General features: G+C 44.4%; 1 protein-coding gene across 1 annotated transcript; it reads left to right on the plus strand.

Annotated features, from left to right (window-relative positions):
- The first annotated feature begins 648 nt into the window (after positions 1-648).
- Positions 649-23,529, plus strand: LEO1 (LEO1 homolog, Paf1/RNA polymerase II complex component). Its single transcript, XM_083475771.1, has 12 exons — positions 649-887; positions 4,643-5,419; positions 6,101-6,205; positions 10,195-10,289; positions 10,806-10,951; positions 12,047-12,131; positions 13,799-13,893; positions 15,057-15,191; positions 16,575-16,710; positions 18,100-18,286; positions 18,606-18,703; positions 23,246-23,529. Exons 1-12 carry the CDS (start codon positions 830-832, stop codon positions 23,351-23,353), a joined length of 2,025 nt encoding a protein of 674 aa, XP_083331897.1. The 5' UTR covers positions 649-829; the 3' UTR covers positions 23,354-23,529.
- The last annotated feature ends 250 nt before the right edge of the window (positions 23,530-23,779 follow it).

The following is a 23,779-nucleotide window of genomic DNA, read 5'->3' on the forward strand; positions in this document are numbered from 1 at the left end:
ACGGAAACGCCGTTTACCTTCCTGCTGGGGCGGTACCTATTTATCTACTTGCACTTTGACGTGCTTTCGAACTGCTAGGTTGGCAGGAGCAGGGACCGAGCAACGGGAGCTCACCCCGTCGTGGGGATTCGAACCGCCGACCTTCTGATTGGCAAGTCCTAGGCTCTGTGGTTTAGACCACAGCGCCACCCGCAAATTTATGGACCTAATTGGTATCTAAAGCCATTTGCACATAGCAAATAAGAGCCTATGCAACACAAAACACTGTTGCTGTATGTAGGTTTTATTCGGTTTTTTATCTTATATTTTGGGATGTACATCCAGGTTTTTTTCCCCTTTAAATTTTTTTTGGGCCCTAATCTTATAGCTTGTTTAGCTTATACATAAATCCGGCACTGCCTAAGGCTCATGTAGTCTGCCTAAGGCTCTTGCAATGCAGGAATCCTGCCCATAGCCATCCCTGGGTAGGCTCGAACGACCAGCCTCCGGTTAACAGCCAGACGCCCTCACCCACTGCAGCACAGAAGGATTTTTATCGCAATAGAGATTGAGATGACTCTGCTATTTTCTATCTCTATGCGAATCACTACCGCCCGCCCACGCGGACACTTCCGGTTTAACGCATTTGGATACTGTATAGGTTTTCATTTTAAACCGGAAGTGCAGGCCCTGCGCCACTCTATCTTCTGTCATCTTCTATTGTAAATCTAGGCACGACTCCTCCTCCCCACAGTCGCAACTGTTTTACGTCACGAGAAGGCGCCCTCTTCCGCTAGCCCTGCCGCCGGGTCCTCTGAGGTGGCCTGAGGAAATTAGGCTTCCCCTCGCCATGGCGGACATGGAGGAGCTGTTCGGCAGCGATGCTGACACCGAGCCGGAGCAAAAAGGTAACGGGGGAGGGGAGACACGGACGCCGGGGGGGGCATATCGAATTGTGTCACGCATGCGCGGAAGAAGGCCTTGGCTTTTAACCTCTCCCCCCCCCCCCGCCTTTTGATTCCTCTGAAATTCTCTCCTTGTTTTCTTGTTCGCGCCCAGAGCTCAGCCCCAAGCCTCGTTTTGGTACCAGAGTGCACGAGAGGCGGACATGCAGAACAAGAGTTCCTCTGAGCATGAGCAAAGTGCCATGCAGAAAAGAGTTCCTCTGAGCATGAGCAAAGTGCCATGCAGAAAAAGAGTTCCTCTGAGCATGAGCAAAGTGCCATGCAGAAAAAGAGTTCCTCTGAACATGAGCAAAGTGTCATGCAGAAAAAGAGTTCCTCTGAACATGAGCAAAGTGTCATGCAGAAAAAGAAAAAATTCCTTCCAGTAGCACCTTAAAGACCAACTAAGTTAGTTCTTGGTATGAGCTTTCGTGTGCATGCACACTTCTTCAGATACACAGTGTGTATCTGAAGAAGTGTGCATGCACACGAAAGCTCATACCAAGAACTAACTTAGTTGGTCTTTAAGGTGCTACTGGAAGGAATTTTTTATTTTGACTATGGCAGACCAACACGGCTACCTATCTATGCAGAAAAAGAGTTCCTCTGAACATGAGCAAAGTGCCATGCAGAAAAAGAGTTCCTCTGAACATGAGGAAAGTGTCATGCAGAAAAAGAGTTCCTCTGAACATGAGCAAAGTGTCATGCAGAAAAAGAGTTCCTCTGAACATGAGCATAGTGCCATATTTGCAACACAGCTGGGATGAGGTGGGAGAAGGGGACTGGATGCTTCCAAGTTGCTCCCAGGTGTTTCCCACCCCTGCCCCGTTTTTTATTCTTGCAACTCTGTGAGGGAGGGCTAGGCTGACAGTGAGCGATGGGTTGAATCCCACCTGAGTGGCTCTTCCCCAGATTTACCTGCAATCAGATTTCAGTTGTCCCCCCCCCCTTTCCCAGTTTCATTTTTTCATCCTTCTGGAATTTGGGGCTTGTGAGACTGCTTCCAGGCACCGCTGGGTCTGAAACATCAAAACTCGCAATATGTGAATGGGGCAAGTGCAAAGGAAGGCACGGTTTCTGTACCTTTTAACAGCTGCGTGACAACGGGGGGAACTTTTCTCGTGCTTTTGTCACAAGCTATGGTTACTATAATCCAGTGTTTCTCAAACTTGGGTCCCCAACTGTTGTTGAGCTACAACTCCCATCATGCCTAGCTAGCAGGACCAAGGGTCAGGGCTGATGGGATTTGCAGTCCAGCAACAGCTGGGGACTGAAGTTTGAGAAACACTGCAATCCTTATGTGCCGCTGTTAAAGGTACAATACAGTCGTACCTTGGAAGTCGAATCCGTTTGACTCCAAAACAGAAGCCAAAGCTCGGCTTCTGATTGGCTTCAGGAAGCTCCTGCAGCCAATTGGAAGCCATGGAAGCCACTTAGGACATTAGGGTTCCAAAGACTGTTTGCAAACTGGAACACTCACTTCCGGGTTTGCGGCAATCGGGAGCCAAAACATCTGAGTACCAAGGCCTTCGGGATCCAAGGTACGACTGTAATTTCCTTTTCATTGGGTCACAATGTTGTGGTCTCTGTCTGTTCATTCGTCTCCATCCCCCTTCTCACCCATGCACATCTATTCTGAAATTCTTCCTCATTTTAGGTACCCTGCAAGAACATCTTAAACAATGCTGCTAGCGTATATTGTTTTACATAGTGGTTTGCTGTGGGTTTTTTTCTCGGACCACAGGAGACTGGTGTACTCCATGACGCACTTGTGGACCTTGAACCAGGTTTTCTCAGAAACAGATGTGTGTGTCTTCCTACTCTTTCAAATCTGGTGATGAAAATTTTTGGGCAGACCCACCATCTATTAAACTAGAGGCCACTATCAAACAAGGGATTTTTATTGTGGTGATCTCCAAGCTGTATAGTACTTGGTTCTGTGCACTGCATCTAAGGTCTTGGTGTCTTTTAAAGAAGAAAGAAAGAAGAAGAAAACAGGCAAGGGAGACCTTTTTTTAGACAGGCTGTTTAGGGTTCGATGTGTGGTGGTTGTCATATTGGCAAGCAGAGTGGTGCAGTGCAAGATAAAAAATGTAATTTCTGCCCAAATGCAAATATCATTAAGTCACCCGTCCTCAGACTGATTCCCTACAGGTGTTTTTTACTACAACTATTGTCAGCCCTCGCCAGCACCAAAATGCTGTGACTGTGTCGGTTGTTGTCGAGTCAGTCTATAGCATCCTCATAAATAAAGCCTCAAAAGTTACTAGTCAATAACAGTAATTGCCAGTTTACCTATCTGTCGCATTCTGATGCCAGTCATACGTGGCTTTAAAGCTGGGGATAAGCCAGCTTGGATAATATTTTTCTTATGTGGTCACCTGGTGGTGATTCTTGCTTTGCACAGATGACCAGGAGAGCTGCTATTTATGGGCCAGTTCATAGCAGTGTTTCTGAAACAATGGCATAATGGAACTAAATAGCAGCGCCTTAAATATTGTTTTATTTATTTATAAAAATATTTATACACTATACGGTAAAAAGAAAAATACCCAAGTAGTTTACAGCAATAATACATACAACATACAATAAAAATCACATTAAAAAAGTTAAAATGGACGTTAATTAACCATTGTGGAAAGATGCAGTCTTAATTGCCTGTATAGAGAATTTAAAGTTGACAATTTAAAAGTGACGCTCCAGCAGGTGATCTTAGTGATCAAGCTGGGATATAAGGGTTCAGGCTATCCTGTTTTTACTTCAATCTCCCAGGACATTCTATACAAGATCTTAAAGTAGCTGTCTTACTGCAAAAGAATTTTAGAAATACACTTGAAAGAGAAGTTGCTGAATTACAACTCATTACCAAACTAAAAACTATGGAGAGACCTGGTCTGAACAGAGATATTGGATTCATGTCCCATTATACATGATAAAGCTAATTTTGGTCATCTGTCCCTTTAAAAATCCCTTGTTCTTCCCTGTGGAACCAACAGCCGTAACAGCCATCAGCAGTTATAAGGTTGAAGCGACCTCTGCTTCGGAGTATCTGACAAAGTGTGTATTACACATGAAAGCTCATACCTTGAAAGCTTATATTTAGTTGATCTTAAAGGTGCCACTGGAATTATTAAAAAAATATTTTTTCATCTTTCATCTTGTTATTTATTATGACTATGACAGATCAATACAGCTATCCACCTGAACCTGCTTTTACTGTTTTGCCCATTTTCAGTCAACATTTGCTTTATTTCTGTATAGTACTTCAGTCAGGATTGTTGCTGGGCTACTACTTAATTATGATTTTTCACTGCTGTCAGTGTTTTCAGCAAAGTGACTAGTTCTTCGAATTGCATATATCTGATGGATTTGCTTCCTTCTGACTAGGTGAACATAAATACAGTGGTACCTCTGGTTACGTACTTAATTCGTTCCGGAGGTCCGTTCTTAACCTGAAACTGTTCTTAACCTGAAGCACCACTTTAGCTAATGGGGGCCTCCCGCTGCTGCTGCACTGCCACCGCGTGATTTCTCTTCTCATCCTGAAGCAAAGTTTTTAACCCGAGGTACTATTTCTGGGTAGCAAAGTCTGTAACCTGAAGCGTATGTAACCCGAGGTACCACTGTAAAATGGTATTGGTCAGTTGATTTTTATATATGTTATCTGACCCTTTCCCTCTTGCTAACATTGTCCTTTTATGTTTGTTTGGTTTTCACAGATTCTGATTCTGGGTCAGATTCAGACTCTGACCAGGAGCCTGTTGGCTCCATCAGTAATATTTCTGGTAGTGAGAGTGACAGAGATGACGACCGAGAGGCTTTGCAACCCAGTAACAAAGAATTGTTTGGTGACGACAGCGAGGATGATGGCGCCTCTCACCATAGTGGCAGCGATAACCGGTCTGAGCGATCCTACAATCGCTCGGAAGGCTCTGGGCATTCTGAACATGAGGATAATGACCAGTCAGATATGGACCAGCACAGTGGCTCTGAAGCTGCTCACGAGGAGGATGAGGATGAAGAGGATCACAGGTCAGATGAAGGCAGCCACCACTCTGAGGCAGAAGGCTCTGACAAAGCACACTCTGAGGATGAAAAGTGGGAAAGGGAAGACAGAAGTGATCAGTCAGACGATGAGGAGAAGCTCCAGAACTCGGATGACGAAGAAAGGCCACAGCACTTGGATGATGATGAGAAGAACTCGGACGACGAGGAGAGACCTCTGGCTTCTGATGACAAAGAGAGGCTGCAGAACTCTGACGAGGAGAAAATGCACAACTCAGATGATGACGAAGAGAGGCTACAGGTTTCTGATGAAGAGGAAAGACCCCAAAACTCTGATGAGGAGAATATGCAGAACTCGGATGATGACTACGAAAGGCTGCAGCATTCAGATGAGGAAAAGATGCAGAACTCGGACGAAGAGAGGCCCCAGCATTCCGATGATGAAGAGCGAAGGCTCTCGGAGGATGAAGAAGAGCATGAACATAAATCGGGTATGGAAAATTGAGGGTGCAAATGTCTAGACACAGGGCTGGGGAAACCTTAGGTCTGGAGGACTCTTGGGCAAGATTCTTTCCCAGCCTTCTACATGCAAAGCATGTGCTCTACCACTGAGCTTTGGCTTAGTACTCATATCTTGAAGGCTACGGTTACTCTTTTTCATCCACCCCAAATCAACAAGTCTAGCACAATCCATCTTTAGTTTGCAGAGCAGTTGTCCCTTTAGAATATCTCTTGGAATTTGGGTTTAATAGTTGCTCACACTTTTTTTCCACTTACCTTTTTATAAAAAAATTAAACTCCCCCAAAATTTCAGGATGGGTTGTAATGTTTTGGGGGGTTTGTTTGTTTTTCACTGTGAACCTTTGATAGCAGTAAGGCTGAAAAATTTGCTGAATGCCTACCCAGGGAGCTTCAAGGCCAATTAGGGATTTGAGTATCTTCCATTTATATATGCCCACTGCATTGCTCGGTCATTTTTATTTTAGCACCCGTGTGGTTTCATCAACAGTACTGGTACGAATGCCATTCTTCAAAGTGACATTTCTCCGCTGTGTTTCATTCAGGGTGTCTGGATTGTGTAATATATTAATGGAAATACATTAATGGAAATATATACAGTATAATAATAAAAAGTTATGAGGGGGCTTCAAGATTGATATTTGCTTTTGCAGAATCGGCAAGAGGCAGTGACAGTGATGAAGAAGTCATGCAAACGAAGCGTAAGAAACAAATTGCATCGGATTCTGAAATGGATAGTGATGTGGAAGGACAAAAAGGTAAGCAGCCCCGCTTCCTGTCATCTGGGAGTAAAAAAACCAAAAACCAAAACTCATCTGAGCAGTTTGCAGTGCCAAGCTCCCCTTCACATCCTCCACTGCAATCGATCAAAAGTTGTCACCGCAACAGTTTATTTAAGCAACTGTTTAACAACAAATCTACATGTTTGATTATTTTCGCGGTAGCTCTGACTTCAGTATTTTGGGTCATCTCTTGTCACTTGCTTTAGAGCAGGGGTGTAGAACCTGTAGACCTCCAGATACTGTTGGACTCCCATCACCCCCCAGCCAGCAGGCCAGTGGCCAGGGATTAAGGGGGTTTTAGCCCCAACAGCAGCTGGAAGTCCACATTTCCCCTGTCCCTGTTTTATAGGGTTCAAAGGAGGTCAAGTGCTTCAGTGGGAAAGTTCCTATAAACCAGGATTGGCTTCATGTTGCTCCATGGACTGGATCTGGCACCTGAGACAATTTCATCTGGTCTAGAGCTACCTAATACTTACTTATCCCCCCCCCAAAAATACTATTATTTACGGATTTTTTTTCACCCTTCATCATAAGGTCCCAGGGTGGGTTACAACAAAATAAATGTACATTGTTAGAATGAGTTAAAACAGTTTACACTGGCTTTCATTACACTTGCAAGTTATAACACTACAGAAATACAAAATTAAAATTGGGTATAAAAATTTAGAATTACAATATTAAAACCAAGTTGAACAATTTGCAATAATCCAACCCCAGGTACCTAGTGTTAACAATGTTTGGCTCCCTCTCCTGGAAACCAATTTTAGTATCTGTGCTGCCAAAGTGAGCACCCTCTCCTGGTATCCTTCTGTGGTGCATATAATTTTCTAGGTCTCATTGTAAGAGCAGTTTAGGAGATAAGGTCAATTTTTGCCAGACCAGTTCAGAATGGACCACCCTTAAGTTTCAAAAGAAAATCCCCAGGCATCTGAAGCACGCCACTAAATACCTAGAAGGGTTTACGTCATTGATAAGCCAGGGTGGGAGTTTTTTTAGAAATAAAACAAGGGCAAGGCATACAGAGCAAAGTCTCAAAACCAAAAGATACATACCTGCTACTGAAATGACAAAGATTCTTGTGGCACCTTAAAGACTAAGAAGTAAGAAACTTGCTTCCGGTCTAGCTACACGTTCCTTATCACTAAAGTCATTTAAAGCAATGTTCTTCAACCTTGGGTCCCCATTTGACTACAACTCCCATCATGCCCTCTCCATTGACCACACTGGCTGATAACGATGGGTCCTGCGCAGCAACAGGTGGGGACCCCCAAGGTGGAATAACTCTCATTTAAAGGACAGGTCATCTTTATGACTGGGTGGGCAGGCTTAGCTGAGATCACCTAGTTTCGCTGTAAAGGGAATTGGGGTTGCTTGTGCGTAGAGGGTGCGGATGCTCTAGGCAACGTTCCCTGGCTAAACCTTTCCCTGGCTGGACAGCCTTTACTCCGTGGCTGTGTCAGTCACTGGCAGAATCCGTCAGTGGGCGTATCCTGAACTTCTTCCAACATAAAAACACCTTGACACCAAGTCTCCGGCTAGACTCCCTGCGCGGAAGTCTTCTGCGCAGAGTGGGCATGGCCAGCGGAGGTCCTGGACTCTCCCCTCTGGTCTCTGTGGAAGAGTCCTGGAGCCCTCTCTCCGAAGTCCTTCCCTGCTCCCCTTCCTCCCAGGTGTCACGCTGATTTCCTTCCCCAAGGGAAGTGTTTTCTCTCCCTCTGCTGGTCCCTTCTCCCGCATCGTCGGAGAGCCTTACCTCCACTCTTGGCTCCGATGGCAGTTCCCTGACATTCGCTCTCACTCCCTCTCTGACACTCTCTCGGTTTCTGTGACTCTTTGCCCCGGAGATCTAACTGTCTTCTCCCAACTGACAAAGTTCCAACTGCCAGAGAACTGGCTTCTTTAGATGCACACCTCACGTCCATCTGCCAAGTCTACCTGATAACTTTGTTACACCTTCCCACAGGCCAGTTGTAGGAAGAAGGTTTCTGTGTAGGGCAAAGGAGTCCAGCTGGAGCAGGAGGCTCTGAGAAAGTCTTTGCCTGCCTCCCTCTCTCCAGGTATGCTGGAGGGCAAACTTGGTAGTTAGTTTTTTGTTTTTTTAAAATGCTTTGTTTTTGTTTGTAAGGAAGGGATAAACAAGGATGTAAGGCACGTTGTCAGAAAAGTGACTTTAACACATATGATAAAGAAATAACAATTTAATAATGAGTGGTTTACATGAAATAATATAAAACTTTACATGAAATAATATAAAATACTCATAAGAACATGCCAATAAAACCAACAGATTTTAAAAAGAAGTCAATGTAATAAAATTATCAAAATATTAAGATTAAAAAGAGGGGGAATGCTTGATTTCCCCACCCTTTTAAATAAATCCTCACAACAGCCCTGTCTGAGAGGAGAAAAGAATCAGAATTAGAAGAATCTTTATTTGCATCAGCCAGTAGCTGTAGCAAGAAAGTAAAATGTGCTGAAGATAGAGGTAAAAACTTAACTATAGAAAATACATTTAGGGGGTTTACATCAATAATCAAATAATAGATCTTTTCTAATTGCCCCCGCTAAAAACCTTGCACTTTTTGCTGTCACCTGATCATCTTGATCTGCTAAAAGAAAGGACACAGTAGGAATGGTTGAGCAACCCGGCATGGACAGTAATAAAGGGGTCATAACCTCAGTCCTCAAATCTTTATAAAGAGTGCAAGCCAGAAGCACATGAGCCACTGACTCAATACTGCCATCTCCATAGGGACATAACCATTTTTCCAGTGGCATTTTTTGAAATCGACCCTCAAGTACAGCCAAAGGCAGTATATTCAATCTTGCAAAAGTGAAAGCTTGTCTGTATTTTGGAATTGTCAAATTTTGCATATAGGGTGTGCCAAAGTGTCAAAATGACTAGGTGGAAAATAGTCACACCAAGCCTCATAAGCTTTATGGCTGGCTGGGAGTTCAAATGTCATTCTCCGCTTGCCACCCTCTCGAGCCGCATCCTGAGCATTTAAAGCACTATTGTGCCACTTTAACCGTCATGACTTCCCACAAAGTATCCTAGGAACTGCAAATTGTCAGAGGTTCTGAGAATTGTCAGGAGACCCCCATTCCCCTCACAGAGCTGCAATTTGCAGAGTGGTTTAACAACCAGTCTCTCGTCACAGGGAACGCCAGGTATAAACCAGCCCTCTACATTCAACGAAGAATCTGAAGAAGTGTGCATGCAAAAATAATAAATAAATAAATAAATTTTATTTATATCCCGCCCTCCCCAGCCGAAGCTGGGCTCAGGGCGGCTAACAACAATCAAATAATCAAACAGTCAAATAGTCACACAATCTAAAAATATTTCATTATAAAAATTAATTAAAATCAAATTGATGGCAACCAATTAAGCAAAATTCTGTGCAGGTTGCCAGAGGAGGGAGTCAGGCTGCGCCCTGACCAAAGGCCTGGCGGAACAACTCTGTCTTGCAGGCCCTGTGGAAAGATGTCAGGTCCTGCAGGGCCCTAGTCTCTTGTGACAGAGCATTCCACCAGATTGGAGCCGCAGCCGAGAAGGCCCTGGCTCTAGTTGAGGCCAGCCTAACCTCTCTGAGGCCTGGGACCTTGAGGATGTTATTATTTGCAGACCGTAGGTTTCTCTGTGGGGCATACCAGGAGAGGCGGTCCCATAGGTACGGGGGTCCTAGGCCGTATAGGGCTTTAAAGGTTAAAACCAGCACCTTAAACCTGATCCTGTACTCCACCGGGAGCCAGTGCACATGAAAGCTCATACCAAGAACAAACTTAGTTGGTCTCTAAGGTGCTACTGGACAATTTTATTTTATTTTTAATATATATTTTTATGCCCCTTGTAGAGTATATTTTCTATAAATAAGGTGTCTCTTGAAAACAAAGCCAGTCCTTCCCCACCTCCAGTTTCCAACCTTCTAAGTATGATTTCTGTTTCTTATTTTCTGGGCAAGGTAACAAAGATGCAATGGATCTGTTTGGAGGAGCAGATGACATATCTTCGGGGAGCGATGGGGAAGACAAGCCCCCAACTCCAGGGCAACCTATTGTAAGTACCTTTGTTGGTCTGTTAGGTCCTGTTTTCGCATCAGTGTTGGATTTAACCTGACAACTTGACCACTAATATTTTAATGCTTACATGTATGTTAAGATTTGTATTCTCAAATTGCATTAGGAAAAAGTGGGATAATGATTTGTGATCCTTTTAGAAGGGGTTGCAGATAAGTGTATTCCATTCGGGACGTTTCAAAGTTGAAGGTCTCTTCCCCCCTCTCTCCTGATGCCAGGATTGGGGAACTTTAGGTCCTCCGGAAGTTCCTGAACTACAACTCCCATCAGCCCCAGCAAGCACGGTCAACGGCTGGATATGATGGGAGTTGTGGTTCAGCAACATCTGAAGGGCCAAAAGTTCCCCACGCTTGCCTTACGCTGATGTCCTGAGCAGGCATAATGTTGATAAAATGTATGTTCTCTGTATGGTTAAATCACACATATGCATAAATGGAAGTGATGGAATTATATTTACATTTCCTAATTGATTTTCTCTCCCCTCCCCACTGAATAGGACGAGAATGGATTGAACGAGGATCAGCAGGAGGAGGAACCTATTCCTGAAACGCGGATAGAAGTCGAAATTCCTAAAGTCAACACAGACTTGGGAAATGACTTATATTTTGTGAAGCTTCCCAACTTCCTCAGTGTGGAGCCCAGGTAAAAGTCACAGGCTCAGTCTGAGAAACAAGTGTTCCAGGGTCTTAAAAAACAAAAACAGAAAACCAATCTGTAGTGCTATCCACAGATGAGTTGCAACTATAGTGGTACCTCAGGTTACATACGCTTCAGGTTACATACGCTTCAGGTTACATACACTTCAGGTAACAGACTCCGCTAACCCAGAAATAGCACTTCAGGTTAAGAACTTTGCTTCAGGATGAGAACAGAAATTGTGCTCCGGTGGCATGGCGGCAGTAGGAGGCCCCATTAGCTAAAGTGGTGCTTCAGCTTAAGAACAGTTTCAGGTTAAGAATGGACCTCCAGAACGAATTAAGTACTTAACCCGAGGTACCACTGTATGTAAAAAAACACAAGTCCTCCCCCTCCTTTAGTCAGGAAACATTCGTAAATAGGTTTTTTACAAAAAATAATAATGCTAACACGTTAATTCTGTGTTTGGTTTTATTATAAACCATCTTTATTATAAGGAAGAAAGGGAGACTATAAGCAGTTTAAATAAACAGAATTGTACTAGGGAAACTCAGGTGTGACTTTGAAACCCTCTGTCTTGGTAGAAGATAGTAACTGAGGGTTGTATTTAATGTAGTGCGAAGTGAAAGTCACTTAGCAGTGCACTTGTTCCACTGGCGAAATGTTTTGCACCAGAAGAAGGTTGTTGCACAATAGAATGCACAAGCAAGCTGCTTGTGATGTTGTTGTACAATGTGCAAACCTTAAGGACATAGGAAGCTGCCTTATACTGAGTCACACCTTGGTCCACCTAGATCAGCACTGTTTACACTGGCTGGCAGTGGCTCTCCAGGGTGTCCCGTGTGTGTTGCTGCCAACCCAAGTTGGAGATGCCAGGGACTGAACTTGGAACCTTCTGCATGCAAGGCAGATCTTCTACAGCCCTTCTCCAATATTCATTCACCTTCTCTGTTCTCTCTCCCACCCCCTACCATGTGTACAAAGGAACTGCGGCCACAAACCCATAACTGGGTTTTTGTGTGAGAATTCCAGTCCTGGTACCAAATTGTTTTGCAAGGAAAGGATGACATCCATGGTAACCGATATCCTGGTTTATTACAGGCCTTTTGATCCACAGTATTATGAGGATGAATTTGAAGATGAGGAGATGCTGGATGAAGAAGGTAGAACAAGGTTAAAACTGAAGGTACCGTATACCTTAAATTCTGCCTCCACGCAACATGCAAACACTCCTTGCTATGTCTTGGAACACAATCCTGTCAAGCCTCATGCTTTGGATCAGGGCTGGGGAACCAGCCGTTGTTGGACTCCTATCTCCCTTGAACCCCAGTCTGCATGGCCAATCGTCAGGGAGCGCTGTGATCCAGCTGAATTGGGAGGGCCAGTGGTTCCCCATTCCTTCTTTAAACATTGAGAGCTTGTGTAGCCTAGTTCTGAGAGATGGAGCAATGCACCCTGAAGTCCCCAGCTCAGATCCACTGATGCGGTGAAGTCCCATCAAATCCTAAAGATGGAAGGGGAAGCTTTTAGGTAATCTATTCCAACCCCTGCTCAATTCAGGAAACCCACAACTTGAGCATTTCCAACAGGCAGCCGCCCAGACTCTTCTCAAAACTCAGAGAGGCCGGGCAATTGGTTTCATGGTCCAACTGCTGTTTCCATCAAGACGTTTCTCATAACATTCAGCTGAAAGGTACCCTACTGTAACTGATGCCCATTAGATTAAATGGGCTTAAGTTACAGGAGGGTTCAGATGAAGCTGAGCATTGCAAGAAACTTCTTCCCAGGAAGAGCAGCGAGTAGGTGGCCCTAAGCAAGCCTTCTCCACCCACCCCAGCCAATTGTGGGTCCCCATCTGCAATAGGGGGACAAGAATACTGACCCACCTTACAACGCCATTGTTAGGAAAACATCCATCGCTTTGGGAAGTGATTTGTAAATGAAATAAATAAATGATGATGACCACGATAACTTATGTGAAGTTCTTGAAAGTGATCAAATTACTATTTAAACACAAAATATGACGTTCTATGGAACATCAATAGGGCTGACTCTAGAGCACCACCATAGTATATGCACGATAACATTCTCTGTGCCAGTTAGAACACCTGGGGTTTCTTCCTTGGTTTTTGTTTATTTATATCTCTGTCAATGTACAATGGTACCTTGGTTCCCGAACGGCTTAGTTGTTGAACAAATCGGCTGCCGAACACAACAAACCCAGCAGTAAGTGTTCCAGTTTGCAAACATTTTTCAGAAGCCGATTGTCCAACACGGCTTCCATGGCTTCCGATTGGGTGCACGAAGCTCCTGCAGCCAATCAGAAGCTGCGTCTTGGTTTTTGAACTGTTTTGGGAGTCAAACAGACTCCCAGAATGGATTAAGTTCGGGAACCAAGGTACCAGTGTACATGGATTATTACTTTTCAGCATAACAGGGAGGGAGATAGGTTACTTCCTGAAGGAGCTTACTTTCTAAAATGGGGCACATGGGAAGCAACAGTGGGAGTGGAGAGGAATGGAGAGGAGAGAAAGTTAATTTCAGGTTTGCATGCATGTTATATGTGAGGACTAACATGTTACGCTAAAGTTTTAGCAGAAAAGGTCTGAGCTTGCAGTGGTGGCCTCTCCTCCCCGCCCCCCTGCTTAATCCCTCATGGTACACTGAGCTGCTCATTGATTCACAATACTAATGCATTAAGCCAGTTAATATTTAAACATGAATTCAGCAATTCAGAATACCAGTGTATGACATTCCCACCAGCATTATTCCCCCACTCCCCACACTCTATTTCTTGCAAGCGTTGTGACATTTCTCTCAAGAAATACCTCCTGCAACTTTGTGTCCCCACAGGTGGAGAACACGATACGCTGGCGAACTCGCCGAGATGAAGAAGGGAGCGAGGTTCGAGAAAGCAACGCGCGGATAGTCAAATGGTCTGATGGGAGGTCAGTTTGTGCCTGATCCTGCTTGACCCATGCTTCTGAACTGTAGAAAGAAACATGTTGTGTAGCATAGAGTTCTATCTCGGGTCTCGTTTCACCCAGTTGTTATTATTATTATTCTGTTTTCTGAGTTGAGTGAAATAGGGCACGCATCCATGAAGGAGCTGAGTCTTCCTGCAAGGAAACATGCGGCCAGCTTTTAAGCAATTCAGTTCCTTACCTGGGACAGAGCTCTGCCCTATCCCTTCATTCAGCCTCATTGCATCTCACCTTTCTGGACGCCTTTCATTTTATTTATTTAAATATGTATATACCGCTGTTTGTATTGCAGCTGCTTTTGTTGCTATGATCCAGGCTGAATGAGCTGCCCCACTAAAGGTCAGAAAAGCTACCAAGGTAGCTCAAAATAACTACTGCCTCCCACCCTCTTTGGAACAGAGAAGGTTCCAGTGGTAGACACCTTGGTGGAAGTGCTGCTCAATGGCCGATGTCGCTACCCATATAAAAACCCACAGGGAGAGGAAGGTGCAAGGTGCCGTCAGTGAATCTTAAGAAGCCCATATCCCTCTCCTTTGCCATTTCCAATTCTGTTAGGGCATCCGTGTTATGGCAGGAGAGCCTGGAGGCAGTAGGCAAGAATACATAGAAAAACATATCCATACGGCACGTTAAAGAAAGCTGACAATAAACACGATAAAAGACAGGCTAGGAACAGAACCAAGGAGAGCATAATTATAGATTGGGAGAATTAGCAAGTTTCACACAGGCACTGCCAAATTCTGTAACACCTGTAAAAATAAATAAATCCATGATGTAAGGAGTCGTCAGAATTTTGTGGGATAACTTTCTTCGCTGCTCTGTAAACAGATAATAACATCCTATATCTAGTTTGCTTGTATCAACTGGGCGCCTCCCATTAAACAGAAAAATAACTCAAAGGCTGCTGCTCCAATAAGGCTTCCTGCCTAAGTAAAACGGGAGCAAGGAAAGGAGGCTGGAGAAAGAGGATAAAGCTGAGACAGAATGGCAGAGTTCACGATCTGGGCATCACGGGCCTGTAAATACATCAGTCGAAGTATTCAGTTGGCTTAATGTACTTGTATGAGCAAAGCAAATAAGGTTCTTGGCTTGTGTGCTAATCGAAGCTATCCTCCTTCCTTTTGAAGCATGTCACTACATTTGGGGAATGAAGTGTTCGATGTGTACAAAGCACCATTGCAGGGGGATCACAACCATCTCTTCATCAGGCAAGGAACAGGTCTTCAGGGGCAAGCTGTCTTCAAAACAAAGCTAACCTTCAGGTAAGCATGTGGATCCCATTGAGTTGAAAATATTTACAAGTAATAGCATCACAGTGAATGTGAAAGAGGATACAAGGTGGTTTGCCTAATTATTTCCAAGGGGGGTAGCCATGTTGAAGCAAGAACATTGAAACTTGCCTCATCTACAGGCATTAATTAACTGATCAGCGTCAGGATGTTTAGATTATTCTCATCAGTGCTGCTGTGGTCACTGACGATTTTGCATACCTTTTAAACTTTAACATAATGCTCAGAATCTACTTCTATGCCCTCTTAATTTCACTTCTTACAATTCCCACCCACCCTCAACCCTATCTATCTATCTATCTATCTATCTATCTATCTATCTATCTATCTATCTATCATCTCTCTTTCTCTCTCTCTCTGTGTCTACCTTCCAATTCAGGAAAATATGTAATGCATCGAATGATGTGAACTCTAGTCTTCAGAAGCTTATGTTATACTCAATATGTTAGTCTTTAATGTGCCACAAAACTCTTGAATCGTTTTATTATGGTCACTGTTGTCTATGGCCTATAGCAGGTAGCTGCATTCAGAATTAGCCAGGCACATTTTGCACCTGGCTATCAGCCACTTGCGACCAAGTGAAGATGCCTGGGCGCCAGGATGGCACCTGACTTCACCATCTGACTGGCTGGTGGACACTAGTGTTTGTTGGTTTTTTGTTGCCATGCTATGGCGCGAGTCAGATTTTCGCTGGAGCTGAGAATATACACAATTCATTTTCAGCTTTGTGATCTTGTTTTAAAAAATATATGCATCCAAACATTCTGTTAGAGTGCCTGTAACCGAGCTTTAAGGGGCCATATGCCGAATAGCTTTTATATCTCAGTTTCTAACAGTGTCAGGTAGGGAACCTCCGGCCCAGGAGCCAAATCAGCTGAAGGCCTGGCTTCAAGAGAGCGCTGCACAGCCAAAGGCCTGGCAGTCAGCTGGAATCAGTTGTGCTAGGAGTTCCTCTTTAGGAAGTACCTGATGCAACCACTTTCTCAAAAGAGAGAAAATTGCTGAAATTTAAAATGGAGATTTTGTTCTTTCCAGGGATACGAAGTGCTTTCTCTGCAGAGGGAGAAATGTTCTACCTTTAGGAGCATTTCCCCCTCTGCAGAGATTTCAAAGGGGCTCCCTGTAACTGAGAATCAGCTGATCATTGCGTACAGGGAGCCTCTTTGAAGGCAACCTCCTAGTGTCCGGGCATTGAAAAGGCTACTTTGAAGGAGGTTGCTGCAACCCACAAGATCGTCTTGGCTACAGGTTGGCATAGCGTGTTGTGTGAATCAGCTCAGTCACATGTAATTGTTTTCTCAAACCTGCAGTTCCCTGAAAGAAGTGCTTTTTAACCCAGTAACAATTTTACCGCAGGCCTCACTCAACAGACAGTGCCACACACAGAAAGATGACTCTCTCGCTCGCAGACAGATGTTCCAAGACACAAAAAATTCGTATTTTGCCCATGGCTGGCCGTGATCCAGAGTCCCAACGAACAGAAATGATTAAGGTATAGTTTTGGGGTGGGGTAGCTGGAATCAAAATTTGCCTTCTAAGCCATTATTAAATTTGTCCCTTATATGCAAATCTTAAAATATTGTTTGTATGCGTGACTCAGCAGCATCTTTAGACTTGCTGCCCTCAATGCATCTAGCCTCTTGCTCGGCAGGAGTCTGAATTGCCATAGAAAACAACCTTACCTACCTTGGCATCTCTGTGGGTGGCCAGGGGGCTTTTTTGAGCCTGCAAACAGTTGAAAAGGGGGAGCAGAAAAGAACAAGCGGGGAGGAGCAGAAGAGATAAGAGTAACTTCCTATTTGCCATATCCTGCAGAACTCAGCATTGAAATCTGGCAATCAGTCTTTATAAACCATTTTATGGTATCACCAGCACTGCTAGGTAAAATGGGCAGTGCCTCGCTGCTATGTTGCCAGTGGACTAAAACACATTCCCCCCCCCCCATTTGGTGAAATGGTGGAGCTGAGTTGGGAGCCAAGTTAATATAAACAGGTAAAGGAGCCCTGACAGTTAAGTCCAGTCGCAAATGACTCTGGGGTTGTGGCACTCATCTCCCTTTACTGGCCAAGGGAGCCAACGTTTTGTCCACAGATGGTTTTTCCGGGTCATGTGGCCAGCATGACTAAGCCGCTTCTGGCGAAACCAGAGCAGCACACAGAAACGCCATTTACCTTCCCGCCTGAGTGGTACCTATTTATCTACTTGCACTTTGATGTGCTTTCAAACTGCTAGGTTGGCAGGAGCTGGGACAGAGCAACGAGAGCTCATCCTGTCACGGGGATTTGAACCGCCTACCTTCCAGTCGGCAAGCCCTAGGCTCAGTGGTTTAGACCACAGCACTACCCGTGTCTGAAGCAATTTAGTCTGAAGTTAATTTAGTCTGAAGCAAAACAAAAACCTTACTTGGATCCTTCTTCCTCCCTCTCTAACCTATTGATCAAGCTGTGTAATCCAGGCCAGAGCAAGTCATGAAACAGAGCCCATGAAACCTGTGCCACATTGCTCTGCTTCACCATGTAGCAGAAAAAGAACCTGGAATAAAAGTAGAACTAGACTTAACTGCTGCAAGAATGCCAAAGCCTCATCTGCATTGGCATTCCACCGGCTTCTGAAGATGCACCTGTTTACACAGGGACTTCCACGATCTTGACCTGTTTTAATGTTTTGTTTAATAGGATTGTTTTATTGGGTATTTTAATTATGGATGCTTCTATTCTAATATTCGTGTAACTGGTGTACTTTGAAAACCACTTCGAATTCTGCTTGGGCAATAAGAGGAGTGTAAATTAGTGGTGAGTGATGTGCAGGGCAATACACAGTCTGAGCCCTGTTTTGAGAAATCCTTGGCACACCCTTATGTTGTTGCCATTTCCCCCGGCAGAAAGAGGAGGAGAGGCTGCGAGCTTCCATTCGCAGGGAGTCCCAGCAGAGGAGAATGCGAGAGAAGCAGCACCAGCGGGGACTGAGCGCTAGCTACTTGGAGCCTGACCGCTACGATGAAGAAGACGAAGGAGAAGAAGCCATCAGCCTGGCAGCAATTAAAAACAGATATAAAGGCGGAATAAGAGGTATGGTCGGCTTAGCGCAGATTCCTGGATTTATCTGGTTTTAAGCCCAGGGTGCTGCTTTGGGCTTATCACACAAAGGAAAAGTGGAGCATTAATACCTAAGAGGAGGATGGCGGGAAATCCTTTTGGAAATAATATGGGATTATTTTGTTTGATTCGTTTTGCAATGGCCAGTCATGACAAGCAAATAAAGAACGCTGATAGTGCTTCATGGAGGGAAAGGATTGTCACTTCTAAGCGGCCAGTTTCTAAGTTACGGTCAGTTTTTGTAGATTAGCTCTTGAAAAGAAATGCATATATATATATATTTCCCTTTCAGAGGAGCGTGCTAGGATTTATTCTTCAGACAGCGATGAAGGCTCAGATGAAGATAAAACGCAGAGATTACTGAAAGCGAAGAAACTCAACAGTGACGAGGTGAGAGAAATGGTGAAGGGGTCTATTTTGAGTGGTTCAGGTGTTTATTTATTCATTCATTCATTCATTCATTCATTCATACCCCGCCCATCTGGCAGGGTTTCCCCAGCCACTCTGGGCAGCTTCCAACAGAACACTAAAATACAATAACCTATTAAACGTTAAAAGCTTCCCTAAACAGGGCTGCCTTCAGATGTCTTCTAAAAGTTTGGTAATTATTTTTCTCTTTGACATCTGGTGGGAGGGCGCTCCACAGGGCGGGTGCCACTACCGAGAAGGCCCTCTGCCTGGTTCCCTGTAAATTGGCCTCTCGCAGCGAGGGAATCGCCAGAAGGCCCTCGGCACTGGGCCTCAGTGTCCAGGCAGAACGATGGAGGTGGAGACGCTTCTTCGGGTATACTGAACCGAGGCCGTTTAGGGCTTTAAAGGTCAGCACCAACACTTTGAATTGTGCTCAGAAACGTACAGGGAGCCAGTGTAGGTCTTTCAAGACCGGTGTTATATGGTCTCAGTGGCTGCTCCCAGTCACCAGTCTAGCTGCCGCATTCTGGATTAGTTGTAGTTTCCGGGTCACCTTCAAAAGTAGCCCCACATAGAGTGCATTGCAGTAGTCCAAGTGGGAGATAACCAGAGCATGCACCACTCTGGCGAGACAGTTTGCAGGCAGGGAAGGTCTCAGCCTGCGTACCAGATGGAGCAGATAAACAGCTGCCCTGGACACAGAATTGACCTGCGCCTCCATGGACAGCTGTGAGTACAGAATGACTCCCAGGCTTACTATAATTTGTTTGAAGTATAGACCACTCTGTACCTTGGGGTGGAGAACCAAGGGCCCTCCAGAGGTTGTTGGACTCCAGCTCCCAGAATCCCCAGCTATCGAGGCCAAAGGTCAGGGATGGTGATATCCTACAACATCTGTCTCTGCTGTACATGCTAGTTTGAAATGCCAAAGACTAGTCAAGCTCTCTTACCTTGGACTTCTTCTATGACCTGATGTTTCTTGAGACTTGTCATACTCTTTTCTTTTCTTTTTACTGTTTTACCCAGAATGCTCTGACTTTAATGTCATTTTAAAACCAGTGTAGTGCAGTGGCTTACAGTGTTGGACTGGAACTTTGGAGTCAGGGCTCAACTTCTTGAGGGTAATGTACTGAGATAAAAAGTTGCATCACAAAGCCTGCTAGCATCCTTCAGGCTTGCACAGATTCTAGTCTGAAAACATTGTTGTCTCTTAAGATCATAACTGGAAAGCATCTGTTGAATGCTGTAATTTTAGACGCCTGCATGTTTTTACTTAAGTGGCTCAGTATCCCACATGCCCAAAGAGGCTTTGGTCTTGTGTTTCAAAAGTGGTTGGTGACATGGCATTGAAGAAGGGAGCCTCCAATCAAAGAAAAGCCTTCTCCAAGCCTTCTCCAATCAAAGGGATTCTACAAGTGGAATTCTGTCTGGTGCCACAAATTTCTCATTTCTGTGAAAGACAACGAAACCATGACTTCTGCTTACTTCCCGCCCCCCCGCCCCCCATTTTAAAAGCAATTTAGTTCGCTAACATTCAACTTCACCACATGGTGGCGCTTAAGCATTAAAAAAAGTAGTTAAGAGAGTAGCACATCTGCATGGACCACAAATTATGGGCTGCACAGACTTGTACTTTGGTATTCATCTCATTGCAACCATTTTCCTGCCCTTGCTCTCCAAAAATGATCCAGAGGATCACTCTCTTTGCGCTAGTGAGTTCAGCAGAACTTCTCAGAAAGAGGTGAAGAAGTGAATTAGGGTAGAAGTCCAAAAGAAGAATTCTGTACTGCATTGAGATCAGTTGACGTGCATTGTGGGTGGGTGGGGGGGGGGGAACCTTGGCTGAATTCAATCTGTAGAGGTTCATCATTATTTAGGAGGTCAGGCTTATTAAAGTCAGCATTTAATTTGTGCCTAGACCAGAGGTGGGAACTGTTGTGAGCCTGCAGGCTGCAATTCTCTTCTGGACCACATGCTGGTGGTGGGCGGAGCCAGAGGCAAAAGTGGGAGGGGCAATGCATGGAAAGTTTATCTTGAATGGTGGGCTAGTTTCCACACACACACTCACACCCTGCACATGAGATTCCTCGTCCCTGACCCAGACCAAGCAGCCCCACAGGCAAGGAAGCATTTTCGGCATCCCCTCAATTTGTCTCCCTTTTAAATGCCTTCTTTTTTATTGTGGTCATATCATTTCATGACATGGAGTCTCAGTTTGCATGCATGAATTCAACTCTTATTTGTCCATGCCTTATGAACTGTTTGCACTATTTGTTTCAGCTTCTGAGTAGATGGTTGAATCAGCCGCCCTTGACCCAGGAGCCACTCCTGCTCCCCCCCTCAAAATAAATTCTAGTACCCCAGGCACTTCCCTGAATCCGGACCCATGTTGAATGGGTGTCCTAGGTTCCATTATGTTAAGCTTTATAGGGAAAAATGAATCAAGTAATTGGGTTCATTAATAAAAAACGCAAGTAATTTTCCAGTTGGTAGAAAGCTGTTGAAATTCTACTTCACTGCGAGAGACACACACATTATGGATTACTTCATTAAAATAACCACCAGCCTCTTTTGAAGCATGTGTTGCAGAGGCTGACTTTGAAATTCTCAAGGACTTCATTTTGATCTTTGATTTGCACAAAACCTGGATGTGTGTTAATAGTCAGGGAGTAGAGGATTGCAATTAGCTTTCACCCAAAGTCCCAAATCACCCAGTAGCACTTCTGGCTTCTTATAGCTGAAGGAAAAATATTAAACTTGAATGCATTTGGGTCAGTTTTGTTTTTTTGCGGGTAGGTGGTGCCATTTGCTGAAGTATTTTGTACTAGGATACATGATCTTCTCTGGGGGGAAAAAGAGAAATCTTTAAGCTCATCACTGTTAATGCATTCTGTCTTAAAATGGGAAGCGGTTTCATTGTAAATTAGAACAGGATACTTACCTGAAAATTAAGAGCAAATTATAATTATCACATTGTTTGCTTTTTCCCCAGATTTTGCACACAGTCTATGTTTTGGCAAAACAAACAAGATGCATTACCTTTTGCTAACAACAAGTAATTAGCTGAGATCTAGGCTGAAATCATAACTACTGTAATATGCCCATCAGGCAGGGCCAGAGTCTCTGGGTGACGTAAGGCTGCCACTGAAAAGGGCATCACTGTGTTGAGTTCACACCTTCTGTGATGTGTAGTGACACTCCTGCCTTGACATTATGAAACCATGTGAATTCCCACAACAATGAATGGTGCCTAGTTTGGGGGACTTGCAGTAGATTTTATGCAGGGAGCATTCGGATACTTGCTTCCTGTCCCTTCTTTGCCCCAATGAAACTGCAATCCTAAAAACATTAGGTTGCATCCGGTGCTATTCACACGACAGGCTTTGCTTGTGCAGTTGATCTGCAGACCCCTGGGCACCCTCAAAGTCTGCTCCAGAGGGTTGGGAAACCCTCCAAAGCAAATTTGGGGGGAACACAGATGCCAGCAACAAATGGCTTGTATCCATCTCTCTTGAGAGGCAATGGAAGAGTGTGCCATGGCGGGGCAGGGGGTGTCAAACCGCTGGAAGGTCACAGTGCCTGCTGTGACTGTAGAGATGGGAGAGGCATGTTTTACTGCAGGTGGCGATGTCCTGTTTCATTGGGACAGGTGGACCATGGCATTTCTTCTCTCTGCGCTCCTCCCAGCCGTCATTTTTCCTCTGGTCACCGCTATGGATTCATGACCTGACTGTCACCAGGCACCTGCGAGGAATTCCCACACGGCAGGGTTGATTTTGCCAGCCTTCGTGTCATGTTTGCAGACATTTTCGTAATGCAGAGTTGGTCTGCCAGTGGGCCTGTTGCCTGAAGCCAGTTCCCCGTGGAGCGCATCCTCGGGGATCCTGCCGTCTTCCGTTCTGTGCACATGACCAAGCCAGTGTAGTCGTCTCTGAGACAAGTGTGTGAACAAGCTGGGAATGTGGGCTGGTTTGAGATTCTGTTGCTGTGTTATGCCCCAAATCTTTCTGGCACAGCATATATGGAAGGCCTTGAGTTGTCACTCCTGGTGGGTTTAGCTCTGGGGAATTTAACTTTTGAGTAAACGTGATTCGGGTACTGTTGATGTGCCTGTTTTTTTCAGCTGTCCTCTGTCCTGTTTGCATCTTTAGATAGCCAAGTGTAAACAGTTGCAAGATTCATTCTTCCTTAGCCCAACCTCTGTTTCCATAGGCTCTTTTCCCTCTAAATTGTATTTCAATCAATTGTTTTTATACCTGGTGTTAGCCTCCCTGAGCCCGTCTCGGCTGGGGAGGGCGGGGTATAAATTATTATTATTATTATTATTATTATTATTATTATTATTATTATTATTATTATTATTATTAAATGTTGCCTCTATTAACCAAGGAGGGAGCATCATTTTCTTTGGGAGCATTAAATGCCTTTTTCTTAGTGCGTGGATGATCCATATTGCAGTTTTAGTCACTTAAACCTAGAGAAATGCTCATTTTGGCTTAAAATCGATCTGCTTTCCTGTAGGAGGGTGAGCCATCTGGTAAAAGAAAAGCAGAAGACGATGAGAAGGCAAGCAAGAAGCACAAGAAGTACGTGATCAGTGATGAGGAAGACGAGGACGAGGACGCATAATGCAAGCCTGAAAGTCTACAAGACTCGTGTAAATATATATAATGACTGCACTGTTCTTTTTGCAGCCAGGATGTAAGTAAACCTAATGAGGATTTTTATTTTATTTTTACAAAAGAAACTTGCATTCAGATCTGTAGTCTTAAAATGAATAAAGATTTTTGTTGGACCCTTTTAAATTTCTTTTCTTTCAAAAGGTGATTGCTGTGTTCCGCTGGAATATGTTGCGGCAGATTTGTTTTAGATCTGTACCCATTTCATCGTCAAACACTGTGCTCTGCAAATGCTAGGTTGTTGCTGGATCGTTGAGTTTTATGAAGCTGGAACGAAATGTTACGGGTCACATCTTGCCACCAAAAGAAGCAGCGATCCAGCATCTCCTCTTCCCCCTTGTAATCTTCAGTAGGGTAAAGTGTGTGGCATGATGCC

This window comes from Podarcis liolepis, assembly GCF_965112155.1.
Source record: "Podarcis liolepis genome assembly, chromosome: 14".
Classification (NCBI taxonomy): domain Eukaryota; kingdom Metazoa; phylum Chordata; class Lepidosauria; order Squamata; family Lacertidae; genus Podarcis; species Podarcis liolepis.

Coding starts and splice junctions, on each gene's coding strand:
- LEO1 (XM_083475771.1), top strand. CDS start 830: ATGGCGGACATGGAGGAGCTGTTCGGCAGCGATGCTGACACCGAGCCG. Junction 10,952..12,046: donor TTCCTCAGTGTGGAGCCCAG/GTAAAAGTCACA, acceptor GGTTTATTACAG/GCCTTTTGATCCACAGTATT. Junction 13,894..15,056: donor GTCAAATGGTCTGATGGGAG/GTCAGTTTGTGC, acceptor TTCCTTTTGAAG/CATGTCACTACATTTGGGGA.